A 16,439-nucleotide genomic window follows, 5' to 3' on the forward strand; every position below is an offset into this window, starting at 1 on the left:
GTTGTTTTCGTAAGAATAGGAATGACAGCGCTGTGTCATGAACTTATCAAGATTGATGAAACCTGCGCTTAGAAGCGCGTCGCGTCGCGGGACGCTTGTCACGTCTCTAACGCGTGGCTGCGTCCTCGAAGCTGCTCTTTGAGAACCACGAAGACTCGGTCAGCGCAGTAATCTCTCGATCGACCGTCCGCGACTCGAAAATGGATTTCCCGCAGGCTGATTGCCCTCCCAAAATCCTCGTTTTGCCCGAACATGCCTCCCCGGAAGCCCGCGTTTGTACATTGGCTCATCCGCGGACGTTGACTCCAAGCCGATATTATTTTGACCCTGACAAGGGACTCTACGAATTCACACGTGTCACGGCGCCAAAATCTGCATGCCGAAGTTGGCTGATAGGTCGCCAAACCAGGCTTATAAGCCACAATGAGGATGCATCATCCGGCAAGGCTCCGAGGACTATGGAGAAGCCTAAGCCAGAACTCGCGGAAGCCAATGACAGGCCGATCTCGGACGGGTACACAGTCAAGAATGCAGAGATGCTGATTGCGACCCCGATCGACCAGCTATTCTTGCTGTTGCCTTCATTCGTTGATGAATCGTCAGCAAAATCATCCACGCCTAAGAGATTGTTCCTTTCCGCAGATGACCTCCTGGAAAAGCTCTCCGAGAAGTCAAAACATTTCGGTCATATATCAGGTCATGAGCAGACACGCTTGGTAATGGAGCAGAGGATGGGAGCCGTGTGCGATACCGTGGACGCTGGAGGCGAGAAGATGTATCGTCTCAGTGATGAGAAGCTCTTGCGTGAACTGGTGCGGAAAGCGAAGACTATAATTGCCAAGGGGTTGCCGGCCAGCATGGAGGAACGATTTATCCGCAAGGCCCTAGAGACTCCTGTGATGGTTGTAGAGCACTCAGAAACCTCCGTTTCTGATGCAACAACATCTCAGATCGAAACGCCGACCTCGGAGTCAATCGTATCGGATGCCGTTGATTCACAGGCCAGTACTGCCTCCGCAGAGTCGACGGGTTCTGCGCTTTCGACAACCACAGAGATGACGACTCCAGAAGACATCACTCCCGCGACAAACGAAAGCGAGCTCTACCACCTTCTGCGGCTGCGCACAGCTCTTTCTTACATTATATCAAGCTACGTCCCACCAGCAATAGCAGAACCTTTGAACACGTTGATCTCATCTGGCAAGAGTCAAGTAGATTTCAAGCTAGTCGACGAGCGTCTTGCCAACATTGCCAAAATGCGCGCCGAAGCGCTTGCTTCGCGATCACTCGGAGACTATAGCCGGAAAAGGAGCATGTACGAGGACGATGATGCCGCAGAGACAAGAGCAGAGAAGAAGAGGAAGAAGGAAGAGGAAGAGAAGAAAAGGAAAGCTAGCGAGTCTAGAGGTATCAAGGACCTTAAGAAGGTCGATACGAAGGGGATGAAGAAGATGAGCGATTTCTTTGGCAAGGCGGCAGCGGCAAAGAAGAAGTGATAGGGCCAGTCTTCGCGGAGGTTGGACAGCGCGGTCTGGAACTCAATTCTAGTGAGCTGGCTGGACTTCTTCCTACCGTGCGGCTTGAGCTTTCGTTCATGGGGAGGCTCATCTCCTTCCCAAATCCACATCCAACACCCTTCGCATTCCGAATCGCTCTTCCTCAATCCCTTCTTCGGTCACAGCCCCAGGATTGAAGAAGCCTTTGACGGCAACGCCAACTACCCCGTTCCATAGCCCCTGAACGACAGCTTTCAATGCCTCGCCGCTCTGTTTAAAATCGGGAAAGGCATTGACCTCCAACAACCATGGCCCGCCTTTCTCGTCCACCATCCAATCGATCCCAAAAACCTCGAATGCATTCTCCAGTGTTTGGAAGTGAATCATCTGTTCCCTCGCTGCAGCTTCGAAGAGCGTGCCCGTTGCGCGGCAGATGTGCTCCAAAACGTCATTCTTCCAGTGATACGGTAGATTGTCTGCGTCTTCTGGCAGATCCCAGAAACGTACAACACTGCCTTCGCGACTGCCATCCTGAAGGCAGGTATTGGTTAGGTGGGCCCTTGGATCTATTGGGTTGTCTGAGGCTGTAGAACGTGTATCCGAAGATGAGGCGCCAGGGGCGGTATATGGCAACGGTGCGAAGAGCGCAAGCATGTCCTTATAGACGTACGTACGCAATGCGCCAACAGCGAGTACGTAGCTGCGAATGTGAAATTTCCGCTTTCCATGAGATGACAAAAGCAGAGGTGAATATATGTATCGTTGGGCAATAAAATGTCGAAGCTGCGAAGTCATGGTTCCTGCACCGATCACGTCCTGGCCATTGATAGCTGGTGGAGTCTCCACACCTTCATTGTCTTCGCTGTCAGGCTCGTCCCATTCCTCGAAAATAGACCTCAACTCCTCCTCACTGCTAAAAAGCCTCACACCTTGTCCTTGGTCACTCATGCCGGGCTTCAAGACCCACCACTCCCTTTCGTCTTTCTCCCAGCTTTCCTTCAGCTCCCAACACTCCACAAGCGCCTCGTCTAAAAATTCTGCATAATCAACCTCAAACCCTACCGTCAGCGGCACATGACCTTTGAGACTGGTGTCGTTGGGATGCTTGCTCCACCAACTCGTTATAGTGTTGTGTAAATAGTGTTTGCGGATCAATGCTTTACGGATAATGTAGCTATTTGCCAAGGTAGTTGTTGGGTGTTTCAGGAGATGGGTGAAGTCTAAAGATTCGTACGGCATGATTTGAAGCAACTTATGGACATCGGATGGTAGTTGTGCGAGGCGAGTCGAGGAATCCATAGGACTGAGTAGGAAAATTCGCTGAGAGAGCGCTGTGAATCAGTGGGAGCACATAAGGATCTGCGTCGATGACGGCGTAGAATACTGGAGCTGATGACCGAGAGTTTGCCGGAGACCTAGTCATGAGGATGTTAGAAAGCTCAGCAAGAGAGGTCAGTGATGGACTTCCAACTCGTGGTAATCAAATGCGAGCTGTCATTTTACAGCGGCCAACGAGCACGTGGATAATTATGTTAGACCTTTGTAAGGATTTGTGTGCGGCTATGTGGCTTTGAGATTATATACATTTTTGACTTACTCACAGCTTAATCTCTCCCATCGATATATTGGACGCATGCCGGTAGTTCGCTTTTAAAGGAGTCACACTGCGAAGTAGATTAGCGAGGCTGCACTACAATGTCTACGGTGCGACAAGCAACTCACCTGGTATATCCTTGATGGATCGCCCATCCGTCATTGCCTGGTGGACTCTCGTCGATAGATTTCTGTATATCGCTAAACTTTGGTGCCCACTTGAAGTGCCGATGCTGGTGTCTCGTCGTCTTTCCCTGGGCGCTGGCGCTCTGTGATTCCTCGCTCTCCCTAATCTCCTGCTCCCGGCTTTGAGGATCTTCATCATCCTCGGTAGCTTCAATCTCTTGGAAAGAACTACCTGAAGTCCAGTAATTTTGCAAAGCATGGGTATAGAGGACTTTGTGGTTCTCAACATCTGCGACTACAGGTACGTTGCAAGAGTAAAGGTCCGCATCCTCATCCCAGTGATTGTAGAGATGCTCGACTAGTTTGACAGACAAACGACAAGCTCCAGCAATCAATTCTGGATCATGGTCTCGAGAATAGAAGGCGAAGGAGAGGGCAATGGCCTTCTTCCGACACACAGCAGCTTCCATAGCTCCACCAATGGTCCCACTTGACAGGCTGAACAACGAGGTAGAATTCCGTCCGTAATTGGGTCCTGAGACAACCAGATCAATTGGTGGTTTATCTTGGAAGAAATGATGAAGCCCGAGTTGAGCGCATGTCGCTGGAGTTCCATTGACGAGGACCCATTCCTCCTCGTCTTCTTCAGACGACAGAGGTCTTGGATGAGTAGTGCCGTCATCCTCGTGGAGTGTTCCCGGACGAAAGTAGGTGGGCTTGGTCACATGGCCTACAAAATGGGCTTTTCCAATCCATGAACGCTGCTGATGGGGTAGTATGACTGATACATGATGACCTGTTTTCTGTAAAGCATGCACAAATGCGTGGACATATGGGGAGGATTGATTGCTTTCATGTTGTTAAATCATTAGTATTTTACATTACCACTGACCCTGAGATGATGTAACGTTTGGTACTTACGATGGAGGCCCGTCATCATTGATTACAAGTATATGCATTATAGGAATGGGAAGTATGGAGTTTCCGTACAAGTTGGTTCTTAGTACAAACTCGATAAGGTAGTTGACACGGATCGAACCGCCAGATTCTTTACACTTTAGCGTTTCGCCATCAGCCTTACGAAACGTGTCATAGGCTACTGCCACCACCCCTAATCTTATCTCCACGCTATTCAGTATTCAACGGTTTCTACCATTCCCAAGCCAAGGTACCTTACCTCGGTACCCACATATAGTATCTCAACGATCAAGTCTCGTGGCCTTTTTTTTTGGGAAACATAATCTTAGCTGCCATCTGGGTCCCAGATCCATCGATGGAAGTGACTTTGCAAAGTTCAACATGACCTAGCCAAGCCAATGTTAACGGCAGTATGTCTCGTACTCTTTGCTGGGGAAATCGTCTTATGGAAGGTCTATTTCTCCCGCCGGCCACCACCAATTGGTAGTCTTGTTGTTGTCGACCGTGATACCAGTACACTGAATTTGCGACGCATTCCAAGCCAGTTTAGCCTCAGCAGCACCCGATTGCCAGCCACCAGAAAGGAACAATTCTGCAAAACGCCCACCATTTTGATCAATTTACGGCGTCAAATGAACTCACTAGACAGAAATCCCTCTCAATGTCAGAGGAGGGTATCTAGACTATGCGAGAGACCCATCAGCGCGTAGTCCAAGCAATCGAAGCGAATCTCTCGAGCATAAGCTATATACCTGGCTCGGAGATCTAATCTCCTCTGTTGGGAGGGACTGACTCCCACTCCTGGTCATCTCCCTGCCTATGGTCAGAAGGACTGGACGCCAGCTGCCTATTGGAGTATTTCAGACCTCGGAACAGTAAGGGGAGAGCCATATCTGTGAGCTCGTTCTACCTGACGTTGAATGTATAACACTGTCCATCCTTCTCGAAACCTCAGCCGATAGGTTACCCATAATTCAATACAAATCGTTTTCGATGTTGTTCTCGTTGCTTGAAGAACTCTTGTTCGCCGACGCCCACTGTTGGCCAGTGGGAGACCCGAGCGAAGTGTTCGATTCGGAACCTTTCCTGTCGAAACAGCTAGTGATGTTTCCAGACTATTGGGTCAGCTCAACCTAGTACATATACTGTGACATAGCAGAGAGAGCCATTCCTCGCTTGCCAGAACGTCAGTTAACAAAGTAGGGTGATATATTATTCCAGAAAACGCCACGAACTTACACTAATTCTGTCCACTCAGCATGATTACTTCGGGCCAATGTAATATTACACTTTTTTTCTCAAGGTGCAAGGTGCACCTGGCGAAGGCGACAAGGATACTTTTCTTGCGGCTGCATCTGTATGGAACGAAACCGAGCATGCTTCTAGGCAAGGTGTTCGAAGTATCGGCCATTGGAGTGAAGAGAAAGGGAAGGGTTTTGGATCTGCAATGATGCAGTTCCACCCGGTTGAGGACTTTCGCATAACCATTTAGGAGGCTTCGACACAGCCAGCGTCTTCTCCAAAACCGTTCTTTGTCCACAACAGCTTTCCGTGGCTCAATCCTCGGTCTACCTGCAGTGAACACTCAGACATGATACTAGACGACAGTGGCAAATTTAGGCGACGATGGAGGGCGAAGCAGCAATCCTTGATGCATTTGGGTTTGATTTCCAGAAGGGATATTGGAAATAAATTATATGGACGGCATGTGAACTTGAAGACCAGTTCGAGTCTTGACAGGGATTTTGACATCCGCACCAACACTAAGACCTACTTCAACAGGTTTCTGGGGGCAAGATGGATACTGAGAGCGGGCAAAAAAAGATTGCGAGAAAAGCGCGGACTTTTGGTTGAGTGAAATGTAAAAAGGTGGTTCCGAGTCAAGTCTCTGCTCGGGAGTGGCCATCGAACATTGGACACGCAAGTTAACGGATGTGCTCTGGATTTCAAGCCAGCTCCAGTCAAGCTGTATGACCGCAGAGGGTGGTCTACCGGAATCTCGGCCTTGCATCTCTTGTTGTAATGACCCCAGAGTAGCTGCCGATAGTGGAAGTCCGCTTTGTTAAAGTAATGCCACCCTCGCCGCCAGTCACGATTTTCTGCCCATGAAGCGACCAGACTGCGCCATCACCAAAGGTGCCTAGAGGCTTGCCGTTTGACTGGCCGCCATGTGCATGCCACAAGACAGGTAGAAGATTATGTACAAAGCGTGAATCGCTCAAATCTGCTGAAACAGCATACCTTCCCCACCTATCATGTCCCGGGACTGGACCCACGAGCGTTACTGAATCAGGCTTTGAACTTTCGGCGCCGGGATATATACCTGATTGAACAAGCGAGCTACTTGCCCTCACGAGAGCACATCAAGCCTGACCGCTGATACAAAAGCTAGATCTTCCTTGGGCTCACGCAGACCTCTCTGCTGCAGGAAATGGGAAGAGATCAACAGATAGCTCCAGCCTCAGCACCCTGAGACGCAAGTGATCTGCACAAGGTGCCATCTCAGAGTCTGGTCTTTGTGGTGAGGTCTTCGGGAATTGCGTCAGCCAATCCGTTGGAATAGCGACCGGTTGCTTCCCATGAATCGTATTCGTGCCTCTGGATATACAAATATAGATTGGTGCTGGTAAGGAGAAGCTTGGGCCATCCATATCACCGGCCATATCCACACACGGACAGCATGTTTATCCCCTTATCCATGCTGTCAGGGCTGTATAAGGCGGTGAACATAAGAAGTAGACAAGGCGTAAGTTTCGTTAGATACATATCGCTTTTGTTGGGTTTTTCTGATTCTTTGGAGGGGGCCGAAGCAGCGGTTTTCTGCATGCATGAGCTCAAATTTGGCATATCAGTCGCCGGCACCACGGATGATGATGATTACGGTAGACGGTACGCAGGCATCGGCGCTAGGCAGCACTGATGAGTACGTATAACGCCTGACAGGCCAAGAGATTGAAATGCCCCGTGTTTGAATTTGGTCAGCTAATGAGAGGTAGTAACGAGGCAACCTAAGGCTGGGTATCATATTGTATCATTTTAGGGCCGTGCCAAACATGCCGCAATTGCTAAGGCAAGATACTACATTACGTGAGATGTTTGTTGTATCGATTTTTTGAAAAGACCGTATGACTGCGAATACACAATGCCCCCGATTGGAGCGTCGGTATCGATTCCGCGTCGTAAGTTCCATTCAAATTATAAGGAACGAAGATGACCAACAAGAGAGGCTACTTTATCCTCATACTGCCTTTCATTTTCTGGGGATGGCATAACAATGTCATCGAGATCATCGAGGTTGTAGTGTACCTGGTGTAAAACGTAAACCACCTCGAGGCATCAAGGCTTAACCTAGACCATTCTTCGGCCGAGTCGTCTCATTATCCCTTAGGCTTAAGAACACAAATACACACACATAATTCTCAGACATAGCCTCAAAGCAAGCATCTCGTTCAGCTTATCTACACTTCTCACGACCATGACTTCCGGAATAGACTTGCAGGCTTTGCTCAGTCTAACGAAGTCACAATACCGGATCAATCATTCGTCACCAGCTGGTCGTCCATACGATAAGATCATCGTGGGCGCGGTCATCTTCCACCCGACTTCCTGATCTCCCGCCAAAATCCTTCTTCTCCAGCGCGCGGCCAACGAAAAGTTCTTTCCTAATGTGTTTCAAATCCCAGGCGGCCATGTCGCAGACACAGACGCCGAAATCTTCCAAACGCTGGTGAGAGAAGTCTACAAAGAAACTGCTCTATCGTTCAACCCTGTCAAAGCGAGCACAAAGCCATTTGCTTATGCCACAGAGAAGACGGTTAAGCAGGGTGAGGAGAAGGTTGTGTTGCCAAAGTCCTCCTTGCAGCTCAATTTTGTGTGCGAGGTCAGAAAGGAAACACTCCGTGTCAATCCCGAAGAGCATTCTGAGGGGATATAGGCAGCTGAAGATGAAGTTGGGGGCTTCGAGATGACGAAGGAGATGAGGCTTGTTGTTGAAGACGCCATTCGCTGGAAAGAAAGTCAGGCAGTAGCAATCCAGGAGTAACTGAAACGGAGGCGTGGGCGTCGGTCAGCGTATCATCTTTCAGGGGTCTGGCTGGGTCATCCGGCAGTGGAGGGGTTTGATGTTTTTGAGGCATCCTCGTGAAACCATCGCTAGCCCTGGTGGTCTCGCAATCAGACTCTACGACAGAAGATAGAATATATTCATGCTAGAATGCCGTTGGCAAGAGATCCTAGGAGTACATTTCCAAAGCTGCGAATATACAGTACATAGGGGAAAATGTGCTGTACCTACTGTACTATACGGAGTACCTTAATCGATCAACCCCCAAACCTTTGTGTTGTAGACTACTTTTACTTAGTAGTGGCTTCGCGGGGCGCGGGCAGCGCTCCCGGGCCGGCGTCTAGACTGGCTCGACTGGCAGTGGCAGGCTTCTAGCCTTTACTTAAGTACGGTCAAGTTGTCAATATTGTGGGAACGAGTCTCAAGGCTCAAAGATGTACAGAAAAGGACGATTTCTTCCCTGATTCTGTAGCAGAGACCGGAAACTAGGGTACAGTCAACCATGTCTTCCACAGGACACCCATCCTCCCAATACACTCCTATCACGTCCCTCCTCAAGAGTCTGCGAAATACGCAGACACCTACCAGCGCAGATGACATTGCCGAGGCCTTCTCCCTAATCTTCGAAGATCGACTCTCACCAGCTCAAGCCGCAACATTCCTGACACTTCTATCACTGACATCACGAGACAAGGATGCCGATGTTCTCGCAGCATGTGCCGATCGCATGCGCAAAGCCGCCTTTCATGTGGATTTACCAGCTCTGAAGAGCATTGTGGAGACCCGAGGAGTCACAGAAGGAACATATCATGGCGGGCTGGTACATTTGCCTGCGTTCGATGTCGACATACTCTAACATAGGCAGCCAGTGTGATATTGTCGGTACAGGTGGCTCCTCGCTCCAGACATATAATATCAGCACTACCGCCTCACTCATTGCCTCTTCTCTACTTTTGATGTCCAAACATGGCAATCGAGCCCAGACCTCTGTCTCTGGCGCAGCAGACATCCTATCCTCCATACTACCAACCCCGCCAAGCCTGACAGCCTCCAACGCCCAGAACATCCCGCAGATCTATGAAAAGTCTTCCTACGCTTTCCTCTTCGCCCCCAACTTCCACCCTGGTATGCGCTATGCGGGTCCATTACGCAAGGAGATGGGTATACGCACGATTTTCAACCTACTCGGCCCGCTGGCCCACCCAATAGAGGAATTGGTCGAAGCCCGCTTGATAGGCGTTACGGAAGGAGCGCTCGGTCCTGTATTCGCAGAAGCATTGCGTATATCGGGATTGAAAAAGGCCAAGGGTATGCGGAAAGCGATGGTTGTGTCTGGGCGGGAAGGACTGGATGAAATCTCTTGCGCAGGGATGACTGATTGTTGGAAGGTCAATGAGCCATTGGAGTGCTCGGAACAGGCAGAGGTCGAGATCGAGCACTTCCAATTAGAGCCGACTGACTTCGGGTTCCCAACTCATCCTCTGAGTGCAATCCGAGGGGGAGACGCGCCGAAAGACAATGCAGACATATTGATGCGGCTACTTGAAGGAAAGCTCGAACACGAAGATCCAATAATGCAAGTCGTCTTAATGAATACGGCGGCAATGCTAGTAGTAAGTGGCATCTGCGAGGGGGGAGACCAGCCACATGGGTGAAGGGGATTCAGGGGTTGTGGTGACGGAAAGGGGTCCAGGTAATGGACGGTGGAAGGAAGGTGTGAGGAGGGCTAAATGGGCAGTGAGGAGTGGAGCGGCGCTAAGAAGTTTAAAAGCCTTTACTGAAGTATCCAATAACTGTCTAGGTAGGGAAATGAGCGAAGAGACTTTAAAAGCAGGTCTCCTATAAGGAAGGACTACTGATAACCTTTGTCTGATCTGTGCACGGAACAAGGACAACCAGCCCCAAAATCTGCGAAACGTGCGGAATGAGCCAGCAGGTAGTGCCGAACAATGGAGAGACAAAAGATAGTCTCTTCGGAAACAAGATTGATCCTTGAACTGCGCTACATGAATGGCAATTTGCCATCGCTCGGGTCCGTTGTAAATCAAACCCATTCTCCTGGGCAGGAAGCCGGTAGATGCCCGGTGTTTCTTCTGTAAGTCTGTATCCACTCCACCCCAACTTACTCTCGAGCTTTCACTTTTCAACAAACATCTACTCCTGTTCCAATACCTTTGCCCCTTTTTCTTCGTCTACCTCCTTATTCGCTCTGTCCAGAGCCTCCAACCTCCGCCTAATGGCTTCTGGATTTGCGCTGACAACACTACTATTTCGCCTCACCTCGGCCTGTTCATGCTCAATGTACGCCAACGGTCTCTTTGTAGATATGGCATCTGGATCCCTGAAAACAAATATCTAGCAGACGGAACATCAGCAAATTTGTTGCAATGGGAGATAACAGTGATATTAAACCTACGTTCTGATTTTCGCGGAAAAGACGGTCCACGTCTTCGAGGGTCCGATCTGCGGTCTCGGGGTAGAAGAGGTACACAATGGGGACGAAAGATGCGTTAAAGACTGTCCAGATGATGTAGAATTTCCAGTGCAAGGACTGGATGCCGATTGGCGTTATCTCTACCACCATGAAGTTGAAAGCCCAATTCGACGCTGTGCCAAGAGCGGCACCTTTCGTCCGCATGGACAAAGAGTTGATCTCTGTGGGATACAGCCAAGGAACACCTTGAAACCCGATGCCGAAACATATGTAATAGGTAAAGAAAAAGGCCACTGATGCCGAGGCAACTTGCTTACTGCCGCTATAGCCCGGCAATTCATTGTACCGCAGAAGAATGGTGATGAGCATATAGCTAAGCGCTTGGCCAATGGAGGCGTATATCATCATTTTTCGTCGGCCCCACCTCTCAACATTAGGAATCCCTATCATGGAAAACGCGAGGTAGCTGACGGAATTGCAAGCTGCTAGCAAACGAGCCAGCTTTTCGCTCAGCCCTACAGATTGGATCAACACTGTTGGCAAATAATAGCTGGTCACGTTGATGCCGGCGAGTTGCTGCATTGCCTGGGCTCCAGCTCCAAGAAGCAATCGACGGACTGTTGATGTCCCATTGCCGGATTTGCCTCTCAACAGGTCCCACCAGCTAACGCCGTTCTCGCGCTCATATTGGACTGCCCATTGAATTTCCTTGGACTCCGTGACAACGTAGGCGTCGTCAACCGTCGTCGCCTCTAAATCAGCTATGATGTGCTCAGCCTCTTCAACTTGCCCGTGTGCAATCAGCCATCTTGGACTTTCCGGAAGCCAGGGAACTGTTCCATAGAGAATGAATATGAAGATGAACTGGAAAGCCAATGGGAATCTCCAAGCAACAGGCCCATTGACGTAGGAGAAGCCGTAAGTTATCCAATTGCTCAGAGAGAAGCCGGCAATGTTCAAAATCAACTCAATGACTACGAGTTTGCCTCTCCAGGCGGCCTTGGACGTCTCAGCTTGCCATACAGGGGCTGTCGCGGTGTTCAAGCCGTTGCCGAGACCTGCAACAATGCGACCAACAATCATTTGTGCTACGCTGAAGGACGAGATCTGAAGGATGGCTCCTATGCTCATCACGGTCGTTCCCAACAAGACGGACTTCTTCCTGCCCAATCTTTCACCTAGAGAAAAGGCTGCTCTGGAGTAGGATTGTAAGTTAGTGTTGATCATTCAAGACGGAATTTCGAGCCTTGAAACCTGTATGCGGTTCTGGATCCTCAAGACACAGATGTCTTGAGAGTCGATGCGACCAACATCTAGCCCCGGAGAATACGTACACGGCGCCGAAAAAGCATCCAACGTCGTATAGGGCAGTGACTGTTCCCAGGAGCGAAGTATGCTCGGGTCCAGATAAGTTCAATGTGTCAAGGAAGTCCGGGGTCACAATCACACCGCCTACATGGAATTAAGGTTAACGAAGTCTTGAATTGCTGTTGACAATGGAGGGATCTACCAAAAACACCTTGGTCGTATCCAAATAAGGTCATGTCAGTAGCACAAGCAACCGACTACACCATTTCGAGGTTAGCACTTCTCTTTTTAAGACGGATTCCTGAGTTTGAAGACATGTTCGAAGAGCAAAACATGTGTCCATGCTACTCGAACACGTCTTCAGACTCCAAAAGGGGTATGGGAAGGGAAGAAATTGAGTCGGAAAGAGTGCTTACCACCCAGAATGTAAGCCATCCTCCAGTCAACCCAAAGTATGGGGCTTTCGCTCCTGTTCGACCTTTGGTGAATATAGCCATGATTCAAGGGTTGTCAATGTGAAGCATGAGCATAGCAGGTGCGGTATTTATCAACAAGAGAGGAGAAAGGGCCGAATAAGAATGCAAAGACGGTCCGACAAGATGTAGGAGGACGTCATAGATGGTCGTTTTGAGGGCGGGGTTTACATGCATCTTTCCTGGGGATTAGTGCCGCTAAGATGTCTTACCCCACTGCGCTCTAGCCCGTCCCGCGCAGCGGAAGATAATCGCCAAAGTTAAAATTGGCCATTACCTATTAGCATAAGTATTCTTACTTAGATATCCTCCAGGGAAGTTCTTCACCATGCTGATAAATTGTAACGGCTGAAAGTCTGCTACAAGCAAGCCTTCGTCGTCCCCTGCAAAGGCTATCACGACAGCCAAGACAAGCAGAGGAAATTTTATTGAAGAATCAGGAAAGCACAAGAATCGCGATACCAGTGATGAATATACATAGCGCGCCGACTGCCAGAACGAACGGAGGTCTTGGCTGCATCAACCGCTCGGGGACTGGACACATAGCCTTCAGGGTTCAAGGAAATTGTCGGCCAACGAAAGGCTCTGCTGGAATCTTGATTCTGTCTCCAAGGTCAAGTCGTTCGGCTTGGAGTAAGATCATGCTGAAGCCCCAATTTGCGCTAGCTCTTTGTTTCTTGTAACACGGGATGAGCCGTTTGGCATCCAGAGCGAGGAGATGCCACAAAGACTTGCAAAAGAGATACCTAGACAACTTTGATAGAGGTGATCTCCAAAGTGTGAAACGCAAAAAGCGATTTGAGAGAGCTCGCTAGACTTGACACTAGAGCCTGAATACCTTTTGATTGACGACTTGACCACTAAAACCATCAAACGCCCCATACCTTTCAAGGGAGTCATCCTTGGGAGACGTCGCTTATAGTCTCAAGCTCGATTGCGTCCTTATTCCGTAGGGTATAGGAAACGAAGCGTAGCGTTGGACATTTGCAAAGGGCAAGGTGTGCAAGGCGACTAAGTCGGTAGTAGATTGTGGAGAAGGTGTTCGGTGCCTTCGTTGTGTTTAGATGATTGATGTGTAAGAGGAACGAGCCTAGAAATTGGTTGGATGGGGAGATTGTCGTGGCAGCCATGGACTCAGCCCAATACTCCCGGAGAGTGATAATCCATGCGAGGTGTCGAACTCGGGGAGGACTAGATGGTAATTTTACCTTTAATGCTTGGCGGGTGATACAGTATGCATAAATTTAGTGCGGTACAATTCAATGCAAACTTGGCAGGAATGAGACAAACAACTTCTCGTCAACTACCGAAATACAACAATTTGCGTTGTACCATAATGAAGCTCTCCCCGGTCCTGAGATCGCTCGCAACGGCTCTCCGAATCCCAGTCTTGACTCGAGAAAGCTCGGCCATGCGCTTGGCCAAGCCCATTGTCGGACAAACGCAACTGACATACCCAGTTTCGCCCTTCTCTACAACTGCAAAACTTCAGGCTCGCAACAGCAAACGTCCGAGGACAGATCCGCGAATAAGTGCATCTCCCCTGCAACCATTTCCTGTCCCCCAAACTAAACGTATGTCTCCACAGCTCTAATACGCTATCATCTCCACCACCCTCTAAATCCTCGCCCCCTCCGCCTCTCCCGCCTGCGCTCCCTTCGTCATTGGACCATTCACCGTGCAGCCCAGCTAGTCATGCACCGTGACCGTTTACTGCGAGACCGAGAATTAGAACGCCAATACAATGCCATGCGCGCCGCCTGCGAGGAATTGCGATTAGGTGTGGGTGATGGAGGGAGGTTGTATAGGCAGGCCGTGAGCAGGAAGGGAATCTTTGGGGGCCCAAGGGTCGCGGAAGGGGGAGGGGTCGTGGGAAATGGGGGTATACCGATTGAGTATGCGAGAGCGCAGACGGAGGGGCCTAGTCGCGGAGGCTGGGATGAAGGATGGACAAGGGGATGAGGAGGCTGTACGATGATGAGGCCTGACTATACCGTATCATATTCAGTTGTCAAATGAATCCATCAGTTTCATGCATCGTCGTCGGCACATGATAGTAATACGGCACAGCCGATGGCTTGAAAGAGTGTGCATTCGATCCATTCGTGATGGGAGATACTGAACTAATTTGAATGCGCATGTCCGAGTTGAATAAGAATGCATTTTGTGAGGTATGCTTCGAAGTCCCGCAATGCCCCATCTAACGCTTTTCGAACCTGCATATTCAATGGCCGCCCTCCCTCCGATAAAAGCAACCTAAAATACACAGACAAAGCCGTAGCAACGCCAGAAAATGCTAAGCAGGTTCAGTCAGGGTCGGATCCCGGTAGGACCCAAGTCGCTAGTCTCTATCGAGACGCATGAACAGCAGCGTAAAGTTCGTATTCGTGCAAATCCTCATAAGATCACGCAACATCCTCCTCTTTCGCTCTTCTCGAAAGTGAGCAAGGCTGCTCGAGTCGCAGCTTCAAACACATCATCCACTCCTTCGCCGGTCAGAGAGGAGCACTCCAGGTACTTCCGTGCACCTATTTCCCGAGCCGCATTTGTTCCCTCGTTCTCGCTCGTGAAATGCAGTGACTTCTTGCGCATTTCTTCTTGAGCCACGGGGTCTTCTCGGAGGTCCTTTTTCAGGCCAACAAGGATGATAGGAACTCCGGGACAGCGTTCATTGGCTTCTTCGACCCACTGCGAGGATCAGCAAATCCGAGCATTCTCCACTTTCATGAGTGTCATAAGCGTACCTTGTGTTTCACGTTATCTAGTGAGTCTGGTGTATCAATGGAAAAGCCGATCAGAATAACGTGTGCTTTCGAATACGCCAAAGGCCGTAATCTTTCATAGTCTTCTTGACCTGCTGTATCCCACAGTGCTAATTGCACAGATTTTCCGTCTACTCTGCAGTCCGTGACATAATTTTCGAATACCGTAGGCACCTGCAACAGGAAAAATAGGTTTAGCTCCTGTTCAAGGTATCTTTACGTTTGCCATCCCGCAGATCTCTGTAGATTTTTTTGAACTCACATAATGCTACATATAATTAGCCATGGAGCACGCCTCGGTGGTGATGCTACTTACTGTAGGAAAATATCCCAGGGTGAAGACACTGAGAAGACTTGTCTTTCCGCAGGCACCGTCGCCAATAATTACCAGCTTCCTGGATGTTTAAAAATGTCAGCATCTAAGAAGAGACTGAAGTATCATTTCTATGTAAAGATGTATCAATTTGGCTTAACCTGGAAGACTCGAATCTGGCGTGGCAAAGTTCCACGTACAGCCCGTTCATGTTGACCAACAGAGTAACTCCCGGGCATGGACTCTCCAAAATGATAACCTCTGAGATCTTCCGTATGAGAATGTGACTCCGCTTCTCCTCATATTGGGAATGCTGAGTGAACCATGCTATCACAAGTGTTGAATTTTCCAGAAATGATCACAACGTACCTTCGCATCACATTCTGCCCTTGTTGTTGAGTCATTGTAGGAGTGTCTCGGTCCTCTTCTTGTCCCGCCCCGGTAATACAATCCCAACAAGCGCAAACTGGGCGCGGTGCAGCTTTAAGCACTGGAGCCGTATCCAAATCCGTAACGCTCTCTCTTATTACCCCGGTGTATGGTGAACGGGAGAAGGGGGCTCTCTGCCTGCGGCCGAGGAGAGTCGTTTCAACACAAGGTGCCGTGTAATCAGCCTTGCGGGAAAGGTAGCTTTGGGTATGGTTGGATCCGAAAAGTAGATGGACTTCAATGACAGTCCCGCCGTCATGAATCCAATGCAATGGGGTAGATGGGCATAGGAGCTGTTGATCAGTATAGATCATCCATACAGAAAGTAAGCAGTGATTGATACCAATTGCATCTATTTCGGTCAATTGGCGGGATGGTTTTCGATACACTAGCGGTAATTTTGGGGGGCTGGTGGGACGTCTCAATCCTCGAACAAAGCATATGATCCAGGAAACTTCCTTTCCCGAGCACTGACATTCAAGTTTGGAGCTCTGGTTGTTGAAACTACGGACCACCAATCAATT

The 16,439-nt window shown here is 49.5% G+C and overlaps 8 protein-coding genes across 8 annotated transcripts; 4 read left to right on the forward strand and 4 right to left on the reverse strand.

Annotated features, from left to right (window-relative positions):
- Positions 1 to 200: 200 nt before the first annotated feature.
- HO173_002981 (uncharacterized protein) lies at positions 201 to 1,496 on the forward strand (the record flags this gene model as incomplete). Its single annotated transcript, XM_037304912.1, has 1 exon — positions 201 to 1,496. The coding sequence occupies one exon, from the start codon at positions 201 to 203 to the stop codon at positions 1,494 to 1,496; it is 1,296 nt and encodes a 431-aa protein (XP_037168405.1).
- A 108-nt stretch (positions 1,497 to 1,604) lies between these two features.
- On the reverse strand, positions 1,605 to 2,735 carry HO173_002982 (uncharacterized protein; the record flags this gene model as incomplete). Its single annotated transcript, XM_037304913.1, has 1 exon — positions 1,605 to 2,735. One exon carries the CDS (start codon positions 2,733 to 2,735, stop codon positions 1,605 to 1,607), a length of 1,131 nt encoding a protein of 376 aa, XP_037168406.1.
- A 13-nt stretch (positions 2,736 to 2,748) lies between these two features.
- HO173_002983 (uncharacterized protein) lies at positions 2,749 to 4,174 on the reverse strand (the record flags this gene model as incomplete). Its single annotated transcript, XM_037304914.1, has 4 exons — positions 2,749 to 2,911; positions 3,098 to 3,160; positions 3,219 to 4,064; positions 4,137 to 4,174. 4 exons carry the CDS (start codon positions 4,172 to 4,174, stop codon positions 2,749 to 2,751), a joined length of 1,110 nt encoding a protein of 369 aa, XP_037168407.1.
- A 3,434-nt stretch (positions 4,175 to 7,608) lies between these two features.
- On the forward strand, positions 7,609 to 8,175 carry HO173_002984 (uncharacterized protein; the record flags this gene model as incomplete). The annotated part of the gene is made up of 3 exons (XM_037304915.1): positions 7,609 to 7,690; positions 7,817 to 8,013; positions 8,068 to 8,175. The coding sequence occupies 3 exons, from the start codon at positions 7,609 to 7,611 to the stop codon at positions 8,173 to 8,175; spliced, it is 387 nt and encodes a 128-aa protein (XP_037168408.1).
- A 523-nt stretch (positions 8,176 to 8,698) lies between these two features.
- On the forward strand, positions 8,699 to 9,851 carry HO173_002985 (uncharacterized protein; the record flags this gene model as incomplete). The annotated part of the gene is made up of 2 exons (XM_037304916.1): positions 8,699 to 9,016; positions 9,066 to 9,851. 2 exons carry the CDS (start codon positions 8,699 to 8,701, stop codon positions 9,849 to 9,851), a joined length of 1,104 nt encoding a protein of 367 aa, XP_037168409.1.
- A 499-nt stretch (positions 9,852 to 10,350) lies between these two features.
- On the reverse strand, positions 10,351 to 12,435 carry HO173_002986 (uncharacterized protein; the record flags this gene model as incomplete). Its single annotated transcript, XM_037304917.1, has 5 exons — positions 10,351 to 10,551; positions 10,613 to 11,825; positions 11,965 to 12,082; positions 12,141 to 12,195; positions 12,355 to 12,435. The coding sequence occupies 5 exons, from the start codon at positions 12,433 to 12,435 to the stop codon at positions 10,351 to 10,353; spliced, it is 1,668 nt and encodes a 555-aa protein (XP_037168410.1).
- Positions 12,436 to 13,747: 1,312 nt separating this feature from the next.
- HO173_002987 (uncharacterized protein) lies at positions 13,748 to 14,373 on the forward strand (the record flags this gene model as incomplete). The annotated part of the gene is made up of 2 exons (XM_037304918.1): positions 13,748 to 13,943; positions 14,000 to 14,373. The coding sequence occupies 2 exons, from the start codon at positions 13,748 to 13,750 to the stop codon at positions 14,371 to 14,373; spliced, it is 570 nt and encodes a 189-aa protein (XP_037168411.1).
- Positions 14,374 to 14,808: 435 nt separating this feature from the next.
- Positions 14,809 to 15,890, reverse strand: HO173_002988 (uncharacterized protein; the record flags this gene model as incomplete). The annotated part of the gene is made up of 4 exons (XM_037304919.1): positions 14,809 to 15,099; positions 15,156 to 15,347; positions 15,490 to 15,568; positions 15,856 to 15,890. 4 exons carry the CDS (start codon positions 15,888 to 15,890, stop codon positions 14,809 to 14,811), a joined length of 597 nt encoding a protein of 198 aa, XP_037168412.1.
- Positions 15,891 to 16,439: the final 549 nt, after the last annotated feature.

The sequence above is a fragment of the Letharia columbiana genome, assembly GCF_014066305.1.
Source record: "Letharia columbiana isolate WasteWater2 chromosome Unknown Sc0000006_s0, whole genome shotgun sequence".
NCBI classification, from domain to species: domain Eukaryota; kingdom Fungi; phylum Ascomycota; class Lecanoromycetes; order Lecanorales; family Parmeliaceae; genus Letharia; species Letharia columbiana.